Source organism: Psammomys obesus, unplaced genomic scaffold (assembly GCF_907164565.1).
Source record: "Psammomys obesus unplaced genomic scaffold, mPsaObe1.curated_primary_1811, whole genome shotgun sequence".
NCBI lineage: Eukaryota > Metazoa > Chordata > Mammalia > Rodentia > Muridae > Psammomys > Psammomys obesus.
Genome location: NW_026596040.1, coordinates 8,258,226 through 8,282,527, shown reverse-complemented (window position 1 = coordinate 8,282,527; position 24,302 = coordinate 8,258,226). Strand labels below are relative to the sequence as shown.

The window sequence follows — 24,302 nt, the reverse complement described above, 5'->3', positions numbered from 1 at the left end:
AGCACGCAGGCGCGACTTCTGAGTAGCACTCCAAGGCCCCGCCCCCTCCCGAGGAGCCCCGCCCCTTCCGTAGCACGCAGGCGCATCCTTCTCGGAGCTCGCGCAGGCTCCGCCCTCTCCCGGCCGCCCCGCCCCTGCCGCCCTGCCCTGTCCCGCCCCTAGGCGGTTGCTGGCGGCTACCGCCGCCCTCCCTCGACCCAATGGCGAGACTGCGGCGTCAGTAATGTGAGGCAGTGCACTGGCTTGTCCGGCCCCGGGCCCTGCAGCCCATTACACCATCCGCCGCGGCAGGCAGTGCATCGCGAACGGCCTGGGAGGGCGGGTGCAGACAGCTCCGCGGGGCGGGGCGGAGCGAGCAGCGCGGCCGGATTCATTCCTGTGGGGCGCGGGGCATGGAGGAGCTGTGCGGCCGCTGGCGGAGCGGTACACGGGCGACGGGGACAACGGTTTCCATTTGAAGGGGCGGCCCGAGCCGGAGCAGCGGCCGGTGGGAGGACCAGCCCCGGGGCAGGTAGGAAGGCCGCGGCCTGGGGCCCGGCGGGGAGGCCCGGGCGGGAGGAGGGCGTCGGGGCGGCCGGCGGGGTCGTGTGGGCCGCGGGGCCCCGGGCGGGCAGGTGGCGGGGAGGGGCGGGGGGAAGGGGACGGAGGGCGGTTGTGGCCTCGGAGTACCGGGCGGCGGGCGAAGTTAGAGGCTGGAGGGCGGCCGGATTTCCTGGGCGCCTGGCGTAGTTGGAAGGGAAGAAAGCCTTTCCGGTGAGGTGTTAGCGAGAGCGGGCCCGAGGGTTGGTGCGTCTGACCTTTTTGTTCCCTATCGAAACCCGTCCCGGCCACAGTGAGGCCTGCCAGCCTCGCGCCCTTGGCGGGTTCTCTGCCGAGGCAGGACAGAAACATTTCTGAGCCCGCCGCCTCTCTTACCGCGGTCGGTTACTCGCTGGGCGTGTGCAAAGCAAAACCAGAACAAAGCTGGGCTGGCTGGAGCCGGACACGAGGAAACCAGTTGCCTGTAGTGTTTCGTTTTCCGCACGTTGAGGGAAACCGCCTCTCACCGAAGCCTTCTGGTCTCCGCGTGGACCCTTTTGTAATTTACTTTTCGCACCTCTTTTTGGGGGAAGGGAAACAGTCGTTCCTGGTACGGCCCTTTTCCTGTTTCCACAAAATTAGAAAACAGGGAAGCCCAAGTCGTGTTTTTGCCTTGACTTGTATGGAAAATCCTAAAACTGCTACTTTTTTTTTTTTTTTTTTCCTAGTGTGCTTTTCTGCTTCTCCGATGTTGGATAATGCGGTAGGACAGAACACACTCGGTGGTTTTATATGCGTTCTTGGGCGCAGTGACTAACTTTGGACTTTGGCTCTTGTAACTTGCCTTGGTGGAGAGTTAAGCTGGAGCTCTGCTTTGAAGGATAAATAAAGCTTAGCCTCGACTGGACATAAATGGATCTAAAGACGGCCGTCTTCAACGCAGCGCGCGATGGCAAACTCCGGCTCCTCACCAAGTTGCTGGCAAGCAAATCGAAAGAGGAGGTTTCCTCCTTGATCTCAGAAAAAACAAATGGGGCCACACCACTCTTGATGGCTGCTAGATATGGACACCTCGACATGGTGGAATTCCTTCTAGAGCACTGCAGTGCTTCCATAGAGGTCGGGGGCTCGGTCAATTTCGACGGGGAAACCATCGAGGGGGCCCCCCCTTTATGGGCCGCTTCTGCCGCAGGACATCTGAAGGTTGTCCAGTCTTTGTTAAATCATGGAGCGTCAGTCAACAACACGACTTTGACCAACTCAACTCCACTTCGAGCTGCGTGCTTCGATGGCCATTTGGAAATAGTGAAGTACCTTGTGGAACACAAAGCTGATTTGGAAGTGTCTAACCGACATGGGCATACATGCTTGATGATTTCATGCTACAAAGGACACAAAGAGATTGCTCAGTATTTACTTGAAAAGGGGGCAGATGTTAATAGAAAAAGTGTTAAAGGTGAGTTCAGCTTTGGTTTTTTTTTTTTGTTTGTTTGTTTGTTTGTTTTTAAGTGACTGCCTTTTATTTTCAGGAAGTTTGGTAACAATTTTTAGCATTGTTGTTGAGTAGGCCTACATTGACAGACAGTTTATTAGGTAACCCCTCCAGTACTACCTTGACTCTGTTACTTGATAGTACATTAAAAAAATGTGATAAGCCATCCCAGTCACTATGTTAAGCAGCATTTTCACTCTCTTCCCTAAAATTGCAGAGCGTATTAGCTGAACCTTTCCGGTTTACAATCTGGTTCGTTTGGGAGTATAGTGAAACGCAATATATTGTTTTGAACTTTTTAAAGAGACATTTTGGAGTGGTGAGTCACTGTCTTATTTATTCTAGGTAGGCATTTTATTTGTTACTCTGTCAAAGAAGGCTAGACCACACTGCCTTGAAAGAATTAAATCTGAAAGGGACATCTGTTCTCTTATTCCACTTACTTGTGACCAATAGAAAAATCTTTTATGTAGAACTTGTATTAAATGTAGCAAGACAGAAAATGGATTTTAAAGATCTGCTGAGGGCTTAAAAAGCTAAACAGGGACTAGGTTAAACCAGTGTGGATTTGTAGCCAACAATTGAAGGATCTTTGTCAGGAAGAGCTTAGGTTTAGAGTTGAGTATAACTTTAATGATTTGTGAGAAACTAAAGACAGTGATAGATTAGGAATTCTTTTAGCCTTTGAAAGAGGCTTTCTCTGCACAATTTTGATAACCTGAAGACCTTACCTAAGTAAATGTGCACAACACTAAAATAATTTACTACTAAATTTAAAAAATAGCATAAATCAGGTTAAGAAGTTTTCAGACAACATATATTGGCTTGCATTGTTTACATTGAAAAATAAGCCTTACCCCCCTGCATTCTATACTCTTTCTTTCTTGTAGAGATAGACTGTGTACCCTTCCCTCCTTGCTTTACCTTTGGTGTTGGTTGACTCACACCCCACCTCTGTGTGTGTATGTCTGTGTCTCTATCCTAGGTTATGCCATTCAGTTCTAGCAAACATGGCCATCTCATTCTTGTTTGATACAATTTTTCATTGAATGTATAATTAATTGATCTAGGACTGTGTTAGTGTAAACCATGCTGCTGTGAACATTCTTGAAGAAAATTGTGTATTAGCCCACTTCTGTGAGAGTGCTTATAGTGTGAATGGCTGTATTTGGAAATATTGAAGCAACATGTGCTATGATAAAAGGTAAACCGTGCTGTGGGGCACTGTATTGTTACTAAGTGTTTATAACAGTAGTATTTTTTTTTTCCTAAAAAGGCCTTATAAGACCATTGAGATTTTTGTTTTTTGTCTTTAAGTTTTTCAGAGCAAAGGCAAAAGAAAAAAAAAACTACAAAAAACCTGCTACTCAGTCCTTCCAAAGATCCTTATAAATTTTGTGCAGATATGAGTGTGCAGTTTTATTTTGTCTTGTTCTATAACCTGTTTTTTAAATTAGTAAGTTATTTTTACATTCTTAACTATAGCTTCTTAATTTCAAGAACTGTGTACTTTTTTTTTGTTTTTGGACATTAATGAGGTAGATGTGCTTGTTCATTTTTACAGAAATAATTAAATAGTTGGATAGCTGATAAAATAATTACATAGGCTGGATAGTTGATAGTATAAGATATGCAGTATCTTTAGTATTTTTCCTTTTAAAATTTTTTTCCTTTTATTGAAAATAATTTTTTCTCATATGTCCAGATTGTGGTTTTCCTTTCTCTGCTTCTCCCAGTTCTTCCCTACCTCCTTTCCCATCCAGACCCACTCCCTTATTAGAAAACAAACAGGTTTTATAAGGGAATATAATATAATGTAATAAACTATGGTAAAACAAAAACTTAACACATTGGAATTAAATAAAAACAAACAGAAGGAAAAGAGCACAAGAAAAGGCACAGAAACATAGACCCACTTGCTTGCATACTTGGGACTCCCATAAAAACACTAAACTAAAAGTTATATATGCAGAGGACCTGGTGCAGACCTATGCAGGTCCTGTGCATGCTGCCTTGGTCTCTTGAGTTCATGTGCCTGTCGGTCATGTTGGATTTAGAGGACCTTGCTTTTTTTGCTTGACCGCTATTCCTTCTGGCTCAGATGTTCTTTCTGCCTTCTCTAACCTGGGGTTCCCTGAGCCCTAAGGGGAAGGATTTGAAGGAGACATCCCATTTAGAATCGTGTGTTCCAAACTAGGTCTCTCACTGTCTATATAATGTCTGGCTGTGGATCTGTGTATTTGTTCCCATCTGCTGCAGGAAGAAGCTTTTTTGATGATGGCTGAGCAAGAAGGCACTCATCTATGACCATAGCAGAATGTCATTAGGAGCCTCTCTCTATCTCTGTCTCTCTGTGTCTCTCTTTGATACAGTAGTATTTACTTGGTTTTATCCTAGGTCCTCTGGCTATCTAGTCTCAGGTTCTTGGTCATCCAAGCAGTGTTGAATATGGGTTCCATTTGTGGAGAGGGCCTTCAGTCAAATCAGATACTGGTTGGCCAGTCCCACAGGCTTTGTGTTGTCATTGCACTAGCATAACTTAAAGCAGGACACCATTGTAGACCAAACCCTTAGTAGCTGGCTGCATTTCTCTTTTGGGTAGAGTGCAGAGAACCTTGCTGTACAAAAGATGCTAGAACAGTAGGGGTGAAGGCTCTCTGTAGGCACCAGCTTGACTTCTCCATGTCCAGTGGGTTGTGTAGGAGTTGTCTTCGGCAGTGGAGCCTCGTGGTCAGTTTGTGGAGAGCTGCTTATTGTCTGGCAACAGCATGGGTTCTTAGGGGATGTCCATGGACACCCTTTGACCAACAACTCAGATATGTCTCAGACCCATCTAGAAGCTTCATTTGGTGTCAAGCGATGGCTATTTGGGGCCCGCTCTCTCCCCATTATTTGGCTATTTCTTTTAGCTATCCTTTATGTATATATTTTAGGAAGTTTCTGTTGTATATAGGTTTACATGCTACACCCTTCAAATGGCCCTTAATTTTAGCTGTCTCTCCCCATATTCCTCATCTCCCACTTCTTTATCCCCACTCCCACCTGATCCTTCTTTTTCAGCCCTCCCATCCATATACTCCTATCTATTCTATTTTTCTTTCTTACAGACATTCATTGGTTTTCCCTACTCCCTTAACTTTGTACCCAACCTCTGTGGTTCTATGGAAAGTAGCTTGGTTGTCAGTAATTTAACAATTAGTATCCAGATACAAGTGAAATGTATCACATTTGTCTTTCTGGGTCTAGGTTACCTCACTTGGAATTTATTTTATCTCTAGTTCTATCCATATACCTGCACATTTCATGATTTCATTTCTTTAAATGGCTGAGTAATACTCCATTGTGTAAATGTACCACATTTTCTTTATCTATGGTTGAGCAAGTCTCTGTGGTAGGGTGAAGCATCTTTTGGTATATTCCTAAAAGTGGTGTGTATAGATGGATCTTTGGTAGGTGATTTCTCCTCTCCCTGAGGAGCCGCCACGGATTTTCACAGTGACTGTACAAGCTGGCACTCCCACCAGCAGTAGGTGAGTGTCTCTTTACATCCTCACCAGTGTGGGCTGGCACGTTTTCTTGAGCTTGGCCATTCTGATGGGTGTAAGGTGAAATCTCAAAGTACTTTTGATTTAAGAACTGGATATTCACTAGCTGGTGGTGCTGCACACCTTCAATCCCAGCACTTAGGAGGCAGAAGCAGGTGGATCTCTGAGTTCGAGTCCAGCCTGATCTCAGAGCAAGTTCTAGGACAGCCAAGCCTACCCAAAGAAACTGTCTCAAATAACAAAAAAAGAAAAAAAAAAAGAAAAAAAAGAAAAAGGGGGCAGGGACTGTATATGTTTTTATTAGAGTTTTACATTGATTCTGGGTTTTCAGTGATAAACAATGATTTTTTGTAAGCATTGTTCAGTATTTTATTTGTTCCTGATTGTCTCTATAGATGGGCTGATGAAATAGGTCTGTTTTTTTTTAAATCCTTCTGAAAAATGTTTATTTAAATTACTGTATAATTATTCAGTATTTGGAATGCTTCAAGATAACTAAAAGAAGTAGGAAATGGTTAAAATATATGATCCCATGTTGAAGCTTTTTAATGTTTTGTTTCTTTGCTTAGGGTTCCTTACTTGTCAGTGTAATAATGTTCATCTTATTGATGTAGCCAGATACTGAAATCATGTTGGGTTATGTTTTAAGTTCTTAAGTCAGTCGAGAGATGAGTACTGATAGTATTTATCCTATATTTTCTAAGCTTGATTTAGATACGTTATATGCTGTATGAGAGAAATGTAATATAGATAGCCTATATTTTTGTCTGCTCTTATATTTTTGTCTTCTCTTAGTATGTGACTATTTTTGAGTGATTCAAAAGGAATGTTCTCTTCCTAACGACCGTTACCACAGCTTTGCATGTGAGGATGTGTGGGCTCACTCTTTTTGCAAGGTGATCTGCTAAGTCTAAGTCATATTTTCCTTGGTATCAACATCTGATACATCTTTTTAAGAAGACAAGTAGGAAAAGAGTTATACCAAATGTTGTTTCAGGTAACTTCAATTTTAAATACAAACACAGACAAAAGATTTTTATCATTTTGTGCATAACCTTTTTGTGATGCCACTTCATTTGGACCATGATTCTTTATGGATGTTAGGGACAGATTCTAATACATACACACCCTCACATATTCTAATACATACACACCCTCATTTGCCTGTACTCTGATCCTGAAGCTTTGTTTCTTTGATAATTGTTCTTTGATTGATCCCTAATTTCTTGGGTGAGGACATGGGGGTGGAGGGAGTCAGTGGTATCAAAAAGGAGGAACCACTTAAAACTGATGTGGGACTGTAAGTATTTTATCTGGCTCAGCAGTGAAGAAGGATTTTGTTCTAATATTTAGCTGTACCTTAATAGTGATAAACACTGGTAAGACCAGAAGTAGAATTCAACATTTTTTTTTTAAAAGTTAGTGGTAGTGGGGAACCCAGGGTCTCATGAATGCTAGCTAAGTGTTCTACTTCTGAGCTACATCTTGAGCCTAGTTTCTTAGAACATATTTTGTGTCACACATTGGAAAGTGTTCTGAAAAAGATAGTACCAAGCCGTTATGCTTGGATGCTTGGTGTTACTTTAAAATGCATATGAGTCCTTCATTCATTTACTTTTTAACAAGTAGTTGACAATTGATTATTATTTAAGCTTTTCCTATTACTTTTTAACAGGCTGTTGGATCTTTTGAATATGTTTAAAAAGAAGGTAAAATTCATTCATTAGTTGAGAGGACATGATCAGTAAGATAAGATACCTAGTTCTTGATTCCCTGCCTCTGAGTTTTGATCTTAGAGAAAGGTTCATAAGCAGACACTATTATTTGTATGGAAAAACTTTATTACTAACCACAAACTGCCTAAGGGGGCAGTGGGTTCTTTCTATTCCCATGGCATTCTATAATGGGAAAAAAATTCTTCAGATATTCAGAATGATCTCTCTAGTTTAAAATAACAATTTATTATTTTAACATTTAAAATTTTATTTTAAGCTTATGTGTGTTTTGTCTGTCTGTATGCTCCTGCACCATGTATATACAGTGTCTGTGGGGACCACAAGGGGCTGGAGTTACAGTTTTGAGCTGTCATGCAGATACTGGGGATGGAACTCAGGTCCTTTGGGAGGGCAACCAATGGTCTTAACCACGGAGCCATCTCTCCAGCCCTATAGTTGAGTTTTGAGACAAGTTGGTTCCTATGTGAAACCATTGACCTCCAAATCTGAAGAGATTATTAATCCTCAGAACTACCTCATTTGTCTCAGCTCTTTGCATTTACAGTCATCTTAACCTTTTGGGGTTCTGTTTTGTTTGAGATTGGTTTTGTTTATGCTTGGATTTTTTTATTTTGCTGCTCTCAAATGAAGTTACGAAAGCCCTTCATGTCTGCTTTTACATCCAAACTGTTGGGAATTTAGCAGTCATTTTTGTATATTTTCAGACACATTTCTACAGTATGGTCTTTGTTCCTATTGGTCAAAACCATATTTTACCAGAAAAACAAGTATTTTGATTGTCATTGGATAATAACATTTGGACAATCTCAGACTTTATTGAGATCTAATTTATTCATATTCATTTACTCTTATCATTCACTTATTTAAATACAATACAGTGGAGTTTTTTAGTGTGTTTAATAGGTTGGATAGCTGTCACTTCAGTTTTTCATCATCCTGCCCCAAACTTCATGTTCATTGTTACTGCATTAACCTCAGATGATTCCTAAGTTTCTTTCTGTCCCTGTAAATCTACCCATTCTAGACTTGTATGAGTACAGGTGGAACATATGGTCTCCATATGGTCTCATGAAACTTGCTTCTTTCACTTAGCATAGTGTGTTCAAGGTTCATTCAATGGTAGCATGTCAGTTTCATTTTATTACCAAGTAATAATGCCTTTGTAAAGATCAGCAGCTCTCAATCTGGGTGAGTTCATAACCCCTTTGGAAGTCAAATGACACTTTCACAGGGGTTATCTAAAACCATTGGAAAACGCATATTTACATTATGATTCATAAGAGTAGCAAAAGTACAGTTATGAAGTAGCAGTGAAAGTAATTTTATGGTTGGGGTCACCACTGCATGAGGAACTGTGTTAAAGAGTAGTAAGTAGCATTAGGAAGGCTGAGAATCACTAGTATAGATACTACCACTTTTACCCATTCAGCAGTTGATGAGCATTTGATTATTTTTCAGCATTATAAGTAATGCCTTTATGGCATTTATATAAAAATTCCATGGATATGTATTTTCATATCTCTCAGGCATATTTGTTCCTAGGAATAAAAATAGGGTTACAATGGTCACTGTTTAACTTTTGAAGTACAGGCTGTTTTTCAGAGCAGTTGCATGGTTTATATTCCTCAGATTATAGGAGGGGCCTAATTTTTCTGCACTCAACACCATTTTTTTTTTTTTTAATATACCTATCCTAGGATTGTGATTTTGGTTCATATTTTTCCCTTGCCTAATAATGTTTAGTATCTAGTTTTATGTTTAATTCATGTATTTGCTTGCCATTTCTGTATCTTAGTGTCTTCATATTTTTCTATGTTTTATAATGGAGCTATTTATCCTTTTAGTTTAGAGTTATTTATGTATTTGGTATACAAGTCTTTTACCAGATACATATTTACAGGTATTTTTTCCTACTTTATGAATCATTTTTGATAGTATTGTTGATAACAATTTGAATTATTTTGTAGATTTAAAAAATTGGCATTGTAGAACAGTTGTATATGTGACTTAAACAAGATAATTGCTTATTACATTCTTATTAATTTTGTATTAATGTGTATGTAGGCACACACATACCACAGCACACATGTGGTGGTTAAAGATAAAGTTACAGGGTTTACTGACACTGTTTATAGCTTAAGAATTTTTTCAAGGATGAAAGCTGTGACCTAATTGTAATATATACCATATTCTTATTTTAGATCATTCAGATTTAGACAAAATAGCAGGGTATAGTGGGACATACATGTCTGTATCTCTTTATTTTGATTTCAGATGTTTGGTAGCATTTATATTTAAACATTGCATTCTATTCAAGTAGGGGAATTGTAGGTCTGTACCACCAAGCAGGACTGAATACAGAGAATCATACTAATTCTTACCAGAGTACTGGTGTAATTTGGGTTACTGACTTTTAGAAACATACTGAATTCGTTGTTTGGCTTAAACTTTCACACATCAATATGAATTCTTGCTATCATTTAATTACAGGAGCCTTTAAAATTGATATCTGTGAAAATATTCTAAGTACTTCTTAAGGATTGTTATCATGCTTTAATACATGAGCACATTGTAGGTTCGTGATCTTGATATCTTTCCCAGAAGCATGCCACTGAAGATGGCTATTATTCATTCTTGTAAATTTTCTTTGCCCTGCTTTTGAAGTTACATAGCTAAAGATTAACATAGTCACATCATATTAACTTTCTACAGAAACTCTTTGAGTTGATGTTTAATAAGCCATTAGCTAGCTAGCTTGAATTTTAAAATGATGCCTACTTAATAGAAGTGTCTTTTGAGAAATTATAAAAAGTTTCCATTATGAATTTGGTGCAGGAAAGTTGTTTTTCTCAAATGAACTTGCTCAGGTATTGAAAAGTGTGTAATACAAAGTGCTTTCTTTCTTTCTTTCTTTCTTTCTTTCTTTCTTTCTTTCTTTCTTTCTTTCTTTCTTGTCTTTTATTGTTTTTAAAAGTAAATTCATGAATTCTCAAAGTCAAACACCTTTATTTTGATTTAGGATGCTTGGTAGCATTTATGCTTAAGCATTGCAATAGCTTTCATTGTTTCTTACTCTGAAAGTAGAAGATATAATAAGGTAATCCTGCTAAATATTTTGGAAGTACAGTCATTGTATTATAAGAGTGTTTTAAGAGCCATAAAACACAGTAAATTCTTAAGTTGAAAAATAGTTACTGCCGTATATTGTTTAAAAGCAATGATGATATGTGATGAAAACATAATCTTTGGCATGTAATTTAACACAGATGACTAGAAAAAACATAATGATTGATCTTGAAGTTTGGGTTGAATAGTTTTTTACAAAATATTTAGGTGTATATTTAACACTTACATGACTGGTAAAAAAATGTAAAAAACAGCTGTCAATTATATTATGAAAAGTTTATACATAGACCAATCTTCTTTTATTTTTTTCTGAGACAGGGTACTGTGTACCTTTGGCTGTCCTGGAGCTCACTATGTTTACCAGGCAACCTCACAGAGGTCTACCTTTATTTTTAGGGTGCTAGGATTAAAGGCATGAGCCACTACCCTAGCTTCCATTAAAATAAAATAATAAAATAAAATCTTATAAATAGAAAATGTTTCGTTAAGGAATAAAAATCATATAAATTAAAAGTAATTCTAGAATACTATAAAAGTGGAACTTACCATTTTTTTCTTTTCCAAATTTTAATCTTTTTATATAGCGTATTTTGATTGTATCTATCCTAATTCTTGGACAGCCCTTAACGTGTCCTTTTCATCCTTTCATGTCTTTTCTCTCTCCATAACCAACTGAGTGAGGTTTATTTAGTGCTGCCTGCTTGTATGTTTTGTTTGATTGGTCTTGTGCAAATAATCAGAACTGCAGTGAGTTCATGAGTGTAATGGCCATGTCATGTCCAGAAATCAGCATTTTACAACACTCCTTCCCCATCCTCTGGCTCAGATGTTTCCCGAAATGTGTGAAGTTATAGATTTATCATTTAGGGCTGAACACTCAATTTGACCAGTAGCTAAGTTCCTGCCTTAAGTGCATATTGCTTTTCTGGCCAAGGGTGAGGGCAACACTAAACATAAATTTTTAGAAGGCAGTTTGACGACATTTAGTGAAGCAACAGTAGTAGATTCCCCCTTAGGCCATATGACTTCATGAGCCATGGGCTTTTTACCAGCTTTGTAGTACCTGGCATAAATTCCCTCCTGTAGAGCAGGTTTCATATCTATTCAGAAAGCATTGGTTACACCAAAAACAGTTATGTCACTGTTGCCCCAGTGTGCACATTTGCCTGATAGTCAATGTTGTAACATGCAGGTTATACTGCTGGATAAGTCTGTTGATGACTTCTCCCCAGTAAGTTTCATGGTCCTTTCTGGCACTCAGAAAGCCAGCCATTAGGAAAAAAAGTTTTCAAAGCAGTTCAGCTTTATTTCTCCATGCCCTACAATAAAGTGCGTTGTGTCTTCAGCAATAGGGTCTTACCATCTAGTTATTGTAGGCAGCCTAGAACAATGGCAATTGCCTGTATTATTTGGGGCCCCTCCAGAGTCTTCCTGTCTCATAGGGAGGTATCACCTTGCTGGAAGTTTCCATTTACTAGCCTATGTCTTCTAGGAGAGGCATTGTCAATATATGCAGGATATCTATGTTTAAACGTTTTTAAAAGTTAGTTCTTAATTAGCGTGTGAAGTACTTAGTGAAGTACTAACTTTCCATAATTGTTTTCATACATCTTTAGTTTTGGTTAACCCATTCTGCCACTACCTCTCTTCTGTCCCCTCTAATTCATTCCTTGCTTAAACTTTTAACCCCCAGTATTCTACCTCTTTCTACTTTGATACCATGAGTTCTACTATCCCCTTAACACTTAAGAAGGTGCTAATTTTTGACACTTGTTTCTTGAGGTACAATTTACATAAAGTTGATCTTTTTAGTATATATTTCTGTAAATTTTGGCATGCATTGTTACTGCCATATAAATGTAAGAACAGAAAGTTCATTCTTTTCTCTACAAGTTAATCCTTCTTTCAGACCCCAGCCTATGGCCATCATTGGTATACTTACCTGTCATTACTGTGTTATAGGCACTATTTTAGTAGAGAAAAATTTTTTTTTCTTTTTTTAGTAGTGAAAAATTTAAAGCCACACAAATGCCTACTGACAAGGAAATGGTTATGTAAATTATGGCATATCACTTTACTTTAGCTTTTATTGTAAAACCATTAAGAATAATTAGGCAGTGTAAACGTGAGTTATAGAGGCTATGCAGACTTGAAACTGACAGAATTCCAAGATACAGGTGGAAAGCATGAAGAGTTGTATATACCAATTTTGACTTTGTCAAAATATAGTATATAAAAAGACTTGTAGAAAAGTACAAAAATTGTAGTTGATTTCATTGCTGTGGTTTTTAATTCTTCAGTAGTTGAGGAAAATCAAAACTTTTAATATATGAAAATGAACTTCAAATCTATGAGTATTGTTGGTATAGTCTTACCCATTAATTTAACATATTGTATATCATGGATTCTTTCATGCTGTGTGGCAGAGTTTAGAGGTTAAGGCAGTAACTTTATAATCTGTGAAGCCTAAAATAGTCTGGCTTTTGCGAGCTTCTGGGTCAGACTCTTACCAGAGATAGTGAGAAGAAAGGCCAGAGAAGATGGTGGAACATGTTACTCTCACATAAAGTCCACATCCCATGTGTACCTGTATCTCAGTTAACCAAATAAAATAAATCTTTGTAAAACTTAAGAGTTTATGTACACACTGGAGTGGTTTCAGAATCGTGAAGATTTTTCTGTTTCTGAAGAGGAAGCAGGAGTTAGGAAGATGTCATTGATTGAACTTTGATTAGAATGCTGACTTCTATTAGATACAACATTCACAAGAGTATAATATGACTGGCTTTTAAAATAGGATCCCAAAAATGTCACTGAGATGGCATTTGGAAGATGTGTGTTTATGTTTTACCACTATTTTTTTTGTTTTCATTTGGTGTGCAGAATTGAATTTAACCATCTGCCTTGTATTGTTATACTTAAAGATTAAAAGAGACAACAGCTAATACACTTTAAGAAAATAAACATTGTACTAGTAGATTTTTTTTTCTTTTGTCATTTCTGCTTTTTTTTCAATTTGCTACTTTCTCTGGGCTTAATTTACTGCTTTTCTTCCTTCATAATATCTTGGAATGGTTATTTTTAATTTCTGCATATTCATGTATGCCTCTACTTTCTGAGTTTAGTGTGCTCTTCCCTTCATAATTTGAGATTGAATTTAGCTATTTTAAGCTTTTATGTTATGTGTATGTGCATTTAAAAGCGTGTATTACTCTGAACACATTTTTGGCTATAGCCCTAAGATTTGTTATTTAGTACTTTTGTTGCCCATGAGATAATTACCTTTTGGCTGTCTTCTTTGAACCAGGGATTATTTATTAAAATGAGTTTTAAAATTTGATATATGGAATTTTCTAAGTTATTAATTCGTTTTGTTTTTTGAGACAGGGTTTCTCTGGGTATCACTGAGTGTCCTGGAACTCTCTCTGTAGACCAGGCTGGCCTCAAACTCAGTGATACACCTGCCTCTGCCTCCTGAGTTCTGGGATTAAAGGCATGTGCCATTACTGCCTGGCTTTAGGTCAGTATTTTGATACTCTTTATAACTTACTGTATGGCCTAGATTATGTTCAGTATTTGTATACTCCATGTATCTTTGGGGAAAAAATATTTTCTACCATTATTTCTATCTTTATGTTTAGGGTGTATATTGCATGATAGAATTTGTCTTGAATTTTTGTTTGCATTTTAGTTAGTGCTTTTTTCCTGGTAGGATCATTTAATTCATTTCCATTTAATAACATTCTTTTTAAATTTTTTTTATTTTTATTACAATTTATTCACTTTGTATCCCAGATGTAGCTCCCTCCCTCAGCCCCTCCCAATCTCACCCATCTTCCCTCTTCTCCTCCCATGCCCCTTCCCTAGTCCACTGATAGGGGAGGTCCTCCTCTCCTTCCATCTAACCCTAGCCTATCAGGTCTCATCAGGACTGTCTGCATTGTCTTCCTCTGTAGCATATATTCTTGTAGCTTGATTTTCATCTGGTTCCCTTTAGGTTCTACCTGTTTGTGTTTGTTTCTTGCTTATTTGTTGTTTATTTTGTGGGTGTTTTTGTTTTTGCTCTTTGGGTTATCCTTTTTCTTTTCCTCTTTTTTAGGAAAAAAAACTATAATTGTATATATATCTGTGAACTATTTTTGTAGTGGTTACCCTTGTTTAATATGACTTTGGCATATATTTTTACTTCATTCCCAGCAGTGAGACCTTAGGGCATTCTAGCTGCAGTTGTTCTTTTTTTCTATAGCACTGCTGCCAAGTATTTCACTTCCATATGTACTATTTCAAGCTCACAAGATATTGTTGAGAAAGTTAATATGTATTTAAATTTACCCACAGATTTTTCCTTTTTATGTATTTCTGCCCATGCCTTTGGTTTCCATGTTTCTTCTGCTAAAAAGTACTCTAAGATACTTAGACTCCCTCGTAATAAGTATTTTGGTTTTCTTTTTGAGTTGATAGTGTTTGTTATTTTTATGTATCCATGATGTGGATCTGGAATTCCAGCCCGGGAGTTCTTTTCTGTTAGTGATTTTCACTGAGATTCTATGTCTCAGCTTCTGTTCATAGTGGCACTTTGCTGCTGTTGATCTTGTTGCTTTCTAGCAGAGAATGAATGAGAACTGTCTGGTCTAATTGATGCTTCTCTCTTTAACCTTAGTTTTCACACACACACACACACACACTCACTCACTCACTCACTCACTCACACCCACACACTCCCTTATTGAACCTTCCACTTATTTTTGGAGACAAGGTCTATCCTTAGCTTTGAAGAGGTCCAGTAGGCTGGGCTGGGCTAACTGGCTACTTGTCTCCTCCTCCCTAGTGCTGGGTTTGCAGGTGAGTACAAGTGAGCCTTCTTTATGTAAGGTTCTTCACATCAAACTCTTTTCCTTGCTTGCAAGGAAAGCACTTTATCAACTGAACATTCTCCCTAGCTCCCTCAGATCATTGTTTGTAGTCATCATATAATACACAGGAGAGAAAACACAACATCCAAACCAGAAGAGCCTATGAAAAAGCCCAGGAAGACATTAAGTGAATAGTTATTAACATACATTTTCAAGTTAGGTTTAGCATATTCAGAGATTTTTTTTTTTAAATTGAAAATTCAAGGGAAAGATGAAAGCTGAAAACAAACAAAAACCACCAAATTTAGTGGGTGGCTTTTAAAAATGGATTACTCACAGTAGACTAGAGAATTCATGAACTAAAAGGTGGGTCAGATGAAAATACAGAGAGAAAAATCACAGATGGAAAAGGATTACAAAAGAAAAAGGGAATAATGCCAAAAGGTCAGCATATTTAAGGAGAGAGTTTGAGAAATTCCTCAAGCTAATGAAGATTATACTATAAATACATTTTATGAAAACCAAGAAGAGAAAAGAAAAACACATCAAGGGGACTCATCAGATTGGCTTATACAGGACAGGCAGGGTAGTTCAACAGTGGTCTTAGTGTGAAGAGCAGTTGGTAGTTGCTCAGGCCATGGAGCTTGATTGCTGCTGGAGTTCTCTTCTAGAAATGAAGGTCTGGAGGAATCTTGGGAGAGCCACCGGTCTTAGTCCATCATGGAAGGCTGAAGAAGCTAGGTTCTGGTATCAGGCTGGCAGTAGTAACAAGACAGAGTGCAGATTGTACTCACGAGCAAGGAGGGGTGGAAGTAAGCAGCAAAAGCAGTCTGCTGTCTCCTCCCCCTTCTTATAGCTGGGATGCCAGAAGGTGCTGTCCACTCAGCGATGGTGTGGGGATCCTGACTTCCTCACATAGACCTTCCTGAATACTTAAACAGACATACCCAGAGGCATGTTGATTCTAGGTCCAACTAAATGACAACCAAGATTAACTATCACAACACCTGAATGAAGGCCCCTGTGGCTTCCACACACAGGCACACATGCTTGTGCACACATAATGAACACACACATGATTTGATCTGTACTATAACAGTCTCATCCTCCAAGTAGTATCTGTATTTGATACAGATATCAGATATGTACATCTGTATCCTCAGTTATTGTATTAAATTTGATTTTCTTTTGTTTGTTTTTTGAGATACCATATTGTTTTCTCTACTTTCCATGTGGTGATTAGAGGTGTGCAATCATGCCTGGCTCTCTTAGTCTTGAGTGACTGGACTGCTTTGTCACTGCCATTGCTAGATAAAAAGCCTCTTTTTCCCTTTTTAAGGCAGATTTGTTTGTTTTGTTTTGTTTCATTTTGTTTTGGTTTTTTTCAAGACAGAGTTTCTGTGTGTAGCCATGGCTCTCCTGGACTCACTTTGTAGACCAGGTTGGTCTCAAACTCAACAGAGATCTGCCTGCCTCTGCCTCCCCGAGTACTAGGATTACAAGCCTGTGCTACTGCGCCTGGCTGTAAGCGAGATTTTTTTTTTTTTTTGTACATGTATGTATTCAGAATACACATTCTAATTTTTCAATAAATACAGAATTTCCATTCATTTAAAACTGACTTGCTGCAGCCCTATTCTTGATTTTATTTCCTCTTATCATCAAAGAATGGCACCTAAATCGTTTCTTTTGGTTCATATTTTTGTTTTTTAACTTATCTTTATTTACCTTTAACTATTTTGGGGGAAATGAAAATAGTAGGAATTCTCACTTCAGAATAATTTGAAATGATTTTTGAATGTACTTGGCATAGTAGTCATGGTTAATTGAAATTTGAAACTAGTAACAGTGATCAGAACCTCTGAATGCCCTGGGTGGTTGACCACACTTTGTAGATCAATGACATCTAGGACAGAATAAACAGATTCTAAGTAATTGTATAATATTTATATTGTAGGAAAGAAAACAGGATCAACTTATGAAATGTTTCAAAGTCCCTGTGTATAAAAGCTTTTAGAAAATCATTTAAAATGTCATTTATTTGTTTGTTTACTTATTAGTTGACGTGGTGGGTGTGTGCCGTGACGTGTGGAGGTGAGAGGACAACTAGAAAGTCAGGGTTCGCTTTCAGCCATGTAGGACTCAGGCACAAAACTCATCAGGATTGACAGCAAGGACTGTTACTTGCAAAGCCATCTTTTTGTTTGTTTTGTTTTGTTTTTAGAGACAGAGTTTCTTTGTAACAGTCCTGGCTTTCCTAGAACTTGCTCTATAGATTAGGCTGGCCTTGAACTCACAAATATCCACCAGCCTTTGCCTCCCAAGTGCTGGAATTAAAGCATGTACCACCACACCCAGTCCAAAGCCATATTGATGCCCATTTTTTTTCTTTGCATGTGCCTGTGTTTGTGTCTGTGTGTATAGACCATGGCTCATGTGTTTGCAGGGTCTCTGTGGTTTTGTGTGACTGTGACTGTGTTGGCCCACAAGGTTTTTGGCATTCTGTTTCCACTTCCTATCTTGCTGTAGAAACACTGGGATCTCAGACTTACACTACTGTGCCAGATATACACGGTTTCTGAGGGTTCAGACTCAGACCTTCACACTTATGTGGTAAGCACTTCGCTTAATGACCCACCTCCATGATTCTCCTCCTCAACCCCCAACTTGAATTCTAAAGTAGATTTGTTATTTAAAGTATTCATCTGCAAACCACTTCCTGGTGTACACACTATGTTGGAGGTCCCTCAAAAGCACCCCGATGTTAGAAGGTGACTCATTGTACAGTAGTACTCACAGGTAAGATGGTATTATAGTGATATCATGACACACAGCTAGATCATAAAGGGAAAGTCAAGGGGCATGTGCAGGCCTCTATGCTTTCTCCCTTTCGTGAAGAGCACTCCTCGATAATGAAAAAACACATAATATTTTAGTATAGGGAAACCCACTACAGATTCAGCACTTAGGGTTGTTATTGAGGACTGGGTTCAAAAGGCCCTCTTTGCCTAACTATATCCCAAAATCAGACTCCTAGACAGAAACTGTTTGACATATATAAACTTTATAAACTATGGTTTGGCCAGTTTGGCACAGTGAGCTACCCCTGTCTTTTAGGGAAAGTTTTAGCTGGTATAGAGAACAAGTTTCCAGATGCCAAGTTGAGGCTAACCTTGTGAGTAGTTCTTTTTAAGAATGGCATTTTTCGTCTGCTTTGTTAATTTTAAGTAGAGATACCCAGAGTTTTGCATTGTAGACCCTTCATGCAAACAATGTATGATCATACCAAAGATCTGCTTGATGACTTTGCTTCTTATATCAATCAAATGGTTATTATTACCCCTAGATATAATATCTGATGTTTATGTCATACATTTCTATAGGCTGTTAGTAACGCCATTGCCTTTTGCCTTTTCATGTGTAGGATGACAGGACAGTGTTAGGACATTTACTACATTTAAAAATAATGCTTAAAAAATTAAATAAGAATAGGAAATATTCCATGGACTTATTTTTCCTCTGAGAGAAGTGTTTTCAAGAATGGGTCAGAAATTTTGGCTTTAACAGTTAAAACTCATTTGATAATCAGGAACTTTGAAAAAAATTTTTGCCCAGTACTGAAGTCAAGTGGAAGAATATTAGATCTTAAAGACCAGATTCTCCATTTATCAATGGAGAAACTGACCCAGAAAGCTACAAATGGCGTGTGAATTTTATTTTACCTAGTTTTGTTCAGAGAATATGCTTTAGAGTCATAGAATATTCATTTTCATTTGAATATGAATGAAAAGTGCCAAGGGGCCATTGATTAAGGAGCTTTATTTGGTGACTTTGGATGTTTTGTTTTCTTTTTCATACTTGTTAGTCAAGTTATTTGTTCAAGAAGTTTTAATAAGTATTTTCTTCAGCTCCTGCTGTGTATCAGACACTAATATTAGGCGCTGAAGATAATTGTTTTGTCCTTTGTAATTATAATATGTCCTACTTATGGTTGGCTTGGCACTGCCTGCACTTTTGGGGGGGGGTGGTTACATTATATCCTGGCGCTGGTCCTTCAAAGTGTGTTCTTTCCCTCTCTCTAAGGTAACACTGCATTGCACGATTGCGCAGAGTCTGGAAGCTTGGACATCATGAAGATGCTGCTTATGTATTGTGCCAAGATGGAAAAAGATGGCTACGGAATGACTCCTCTTCTCTCAGCAAGTGTGACTGGTCACACCAATATTGTGGATTTTCTTACCCACCATGCTCAGACCAGCAAGACAGAACGTATTAATGCTTTAGAGCTTCTGGGAGCTACATTTGTAGATAAAAAAAGAGACTTACTTGGAGCTCTGAAATACTGGAAAAAGGCAATGAACATGAGGTACAGTGATAGGACTAATATAATTAGTAAACCAGTTCCACAGACACTAATAATGGCTTATGATTATGCCAAGGAGGTAAACAGTGCAGAAGAGTTAGAAGGTCTTATTGCTGATCCTGATGAGATGAGAATGCAAGCTCTATTAATTAGAGAACGCATTCTTGGTCCTTCTCATCCCGATACCTCTTACTACATTAGATATAGGGGTGCTGTCTACGCCGACTCTGGAAATTTTAAGCGATGCATCAACCTATGGAAGTATGCTTTGGATATGCAGCAGAGCAATTTGGACCCTTTAAGCCCAATGACTGCCAGCAGCTTACTGTCATTTGCAGAACTGTTCTCCTTTATGCTACAAGACAGGGCTAAAGGCTTGCTGGGTACTACTGTTACATTTGATGATCTCATGGGCATACTGTGTAAAAGTGTCCTTGAAATTGAGCGAGCTATCAAACAGACTCAGTGTCCAGCCGACCCATTGCAGTTAAATAAGGCTCTTTCCATCATTTTGCACTTAATTTGCTTATTAGAAAAAGTTCCTTGTACTCTAGAACAAGACCATTTCAAAAAGCAGACCATCTACAGGTTTCTTAAGCTGCATCCAAGAGGAAAGAATAACTTCAGCCCTCTGCATCTGGCTGTGGACAAGAATACTACATGTGTAGGGCGGTACCCTGTTTGTAAATTTCCATCTCTGCAAGTTACTGCGATCCTGATAGAATGTGGTGCTGATGTGAACGTCAGAGACTCTGATGACAATGGTCCCCTACATATCGCTGCTTTGAACAACCATCCAGACATCATGAATCTCCTTATTAAATCAGGTGCACATTTTGATGCCACAAACTTACACAAACAAACTGCTAGTGACTTGCTGGACGAGAAGGAGATAGCTAAAAATTTGATCCAGCCCATAAATCATACCACATTGCAGTGTCTCGCTGCTCGTGTCATCGTGAATCATAGAATATATTATAAAGGGAATATCCCAGAAAAGCTAGAGACCTTTGTTTCACTTCATAGATGATAATGCGACTGTACTTCAGCACTGGTAAAGCACGATTGGTAACAGTTGTTTCATAAATGAGCACTGTTGGGATGACACCAGCATTCATTTAGCTTGATATCATTGTGCTCTCATTGGCTAAAGCATTGTAAGCATCAACTCTTCAGGATTGGTTTCCCAGTATTTAATATAAATATACCGTATAATATATTGTTTGTGAATTATTGAGAAATGTAATGTCATATTCAAATTTCTAAAATTGTCTGCCAAAGGCCATTCTGATTTTATTTGCTGTTGGGTGTTTGGGACAGAGTTAACTGTTTTTCAGTGATGTCTTTATACTTTACTAGTTTGTGAATTTTATACAATTGAAAGTCGTCCTTCCCTGGCTCCTATTTCTTCTGTCTTCAAGTTTTGCCCGTATCCACTTTTTTTCTCCCTAACCATTTCTGCTACAGGGTTCCTGAACCTTTGGATCCATGCTAGATCATAGACCTTATGGACTTGTTCACCATTTGCAGTTACCATAAGTGCTTTATCTTCTCTATGCACCGGCTTAAACTGGACTGTTGTGTGTTGGCATATTCTCTATGCAGCAGTGGTCAGCTTCAACTCAAACCACTGTTTTCTTATGTTAAGAAGTTCATTTCACAGAAGTACTCTTAGAGCATGTCAGTTTCTAGAGTTGCCGGTAAGCTGTTTGAACTCAAGCTTTTAAAAATTTTATGTTTTATTTTGGTTTTGCTTTGTATCTTCACATCTGAGATTTTTTTCTTCAGTCCACAGTTTTTTATGCTAAATTTGGGAAACAAATCTATTACAACTCATTAACCCAGTTGAAGAAATTTAGGTCTGTCATCTTAGTATATCATGCAGTAAAGGAAGATCTTTCTAGAGTGACCTGCCTTTCATACTGCTCCAGCGTTGTCCTGCTTGTGCTGATGGTGTGACTAGGTATAGAGAATTTGCTTCAATTTAACCTCAGAATTTATCACACAGCTTAATGAGTCACATTGAGCTCTTCAGTCATTGAACTGCAGACCACTTTTAGTCACAAAAAGGCTAAAGCATGTCAGTGGCATGATGCTTGCCAAGCCAGATCTAAGCATCTAAGATAATTAAGGTATTTTAGTATGCAATTTACTGCCATAGTATCAAAGGTCAATAACAGTGTTCTTTCTTTCTTCAAGTTTATGTATATCTTTTAAAGATAACGTGCATGAATTACTTTGATCTCAATTATTTGTTGCCCTATTAAACACAAAAGATTGCACAGTGATTTCTGTCCCCTTAATGAAAGCGCCTCCCTCTCTTCTTTCCCCTCTCTGCCACCATCCCTCCTCCCAGCAACCCTGCTCCTTTTATTTTTCCCCCATCTTAGATTTGTTAATGCTGCAGAAAGGGCTCTTTTGACTTAAGAAAAGAGAAGTGAAAATTAAAAGGATTCAAATAATCACTCAGCACTTTGCCATTACTCAGTAGGATTTACAGTGAATGGTACATTGCCCTGCAGATGTCAGAGAAATTGTTCTGAATGACATGCTCCTTACTGATTCTAGAAAAAAAGTCAGTCACCTGTGAACTTCCTCATCTGGGTCCCTTGGATTTAGGGGATGACATTTTATTCTGAGGGTTAATGTAATGCTATTTAAAGAATTGTAATTGCAAACAGTCACATTCATCTTCAGTAAAAAATTGTAATGGGTAGTAAATAAAGAACATTAGACTTTTTCATTAAACAATTGAAGTTTAATTCTTTAAAAGGTATCCTTACTCATTTTACTACATTTTAAATTACATTTTACCATTGGAAACAGATTAGTTATCAATGGGCTCTATAAATCCTTTGATGAAGAGGTTTTGCTATGTTTTACTTACTCTGGACAAGTCTGATAAAATATTTGAGCTGCTATATGTAAGAATAATATGTCATTTAGACAGTCTAGAAATAGCAAGCAATACTTTGAAATCATCTGCCTCTTGGTGGTAAGAAAAGAAAACTTGCCATTTTAGTGAATCATTGGTTGATCTCACTTTTTGGGTAAAAGATGAAAATTTGATTTTAAGGAGTTTAATATCTGCCTCTCCACTTTTCCCAGAAGAATCTGGCTTACATGTTCTTAGAGCAAGGCACAACACTGTTTTACAGGTGGGCTAGAATTGCATAACCCTTTATGAAATAAGGATGTCTTTCCATAGTGGCTTCCTTCACTAAAAGTAGAAAACTTAAAACTGGTTTTTAGTCTTGAAAAATGCAGTGCTATATTGCATCAGGATGCGGCTCTCCCTTTTCTGTTTACCCTCTCTAGAAATGCCATTGGCAGCTCTTAAAAATCAGTTACGTAGCTCAAAATTAGCCATGATTTTATTTTAGAGTAAGTTGGTTCAGGAGTGCAACCTCAGATAACTGTCACGGCTTTTATCAGAAAATTGTAAGACTGAGTAAAATAAAATTAAGTTTGTAAGTTGGTTTTTATCTACAGTGAGGAAATGATCTAATTGTACTTATTTGAATCAAACTAAACTGGACCCTGTAGCATGCTAGTATTGGCTGGAATTAATGTTCAGGTCTCAACAATGTTTCTCCAGAAATGCCTCTGAATTTTAGTTGTTCCATAATGTTGATCATTTCTGTAAAAGAAGTGGTTATTTTATTCAGATACCAGTCTACTTTCCAAAGGGAAATGAATTAATAGGTTTTAAAATGTCATTTTTTTTTCTTGTCCTTAAGTCTGACAAGCATAAGCCCAGAACAGCAAGATAACCTGGTGCCCTTGATGATTTTGAATTTAAATGATTACTCATTTGCAAAGAAGGAATTTGTAATATTTTTTTAAACCCCTTTACAATAAGTTGAGAAATTGTTTAGGTTGTATTTGGAAATTTAGCTTCTTGAAATCAAATTGCCCAGCAAAGCCCTCAGCTGAATGCATGGTGTGTTAACCCCTGTAAGTAGTTCCCGGCAGGGCCTGGGTGGGGAACGCAGTCTTAACCATGGCCAGCAAGCACTGTGGCTCAGAACTTGAACCACTTTATAGTTAGATACTAAAGAAACTTGAATTGCTTGTCATCTTTTTTCATTTTTTCCCCTTATGTATCACTAAACTAGTTTCTCTTCCTTTTGTTCATTCCCATTGTGTATCTTAAAAGAAGTACTGTATTCAGATGCCAGCCAATAAATTGTCTCAAATGGAAAAATACGCCACAGCATTGTAAGGTTTAATAAAATTAAGTTTGCACCAGACTTAAGTGTGCTCTTATTAGCTCTTGCTTCTTGGTGTTACCTTGAAATATATTTCAATGGATTCCTTTTTGAAAGAGCCAATACTTGAAAACCCATAGCCGATTAGAACTTAACCATGCTATTTGTTACTGATTCTACTGTATAAATAAGATGGCTAGTTTACTGTAATTTTTTTCTAGGAAATACCATAGGAACTAAAGACTGGGGAGACTTGGTAAAAAGCATGGAAGGACTGCTTTTAACTTGTCCTTTAATGTTTGGTATTATTATTAGAAGCATGTGCAGTGATAGGCGTACAATGAAGGTAAATATTCCACATTTATATTTCAAGCAATAAAATATAAGTTCTATTCCCTATGTCTTAAGTTATCTAATGCAGTATTTTAATTGACCTAGAAAATTGGTCCTTTTTCCA

The 24,302-nt window shown here is 38.1% G+C and overlaps 1 protein-coding gene across 1 annotated transcript; it reads left to right on the top strand.

Moving 5' to 3' along the window:
• The first annotated feature begins 207 nt into the window (after positions 1 to 207).
• Fem1c (fem-1 homolog C) lies at positions 208 to 23,887 on the top strand. Its single transcript, XM_055622665.1, has 3 exons — positions 208 to 511; positions 1,248 to 1,975; positions 19,355 to 23,887. The coding sequence occupies exons 2-3, from the start codon at positions 1,432 to 1,434 to the stop codon at positions 20,662 to 20,664; spliced, it is 1,854 nt and encodes a 617-aa protein (XP_055478640.1). The 5' UTR covers positions 208 to 511; positions 1,248 to 1,431; the 3' UTR covers positions 20,665 to 23,887.
• The last annotated feature ends 415 nt before the right edge of the window (positions 23,888 to 24,302 follow it).

Bases quoted from the DNA above. Each gene is read 5' to 3' on its own strand.
- Fem1c (XM_055622665.1), top strand. From the start codon at position 1,432: ATGGATCTAAAGACGGCCGTCTTCAACGCAGCGCGCGATGGCAAACTC. The intron at 1,976-19,354 runs GTGAGTTCAGCT...CCTCTCTCTAAG, and splicing joins TAATAGAAAAAGTGTTAAAG to GTAACACTGCATTGCACGAT.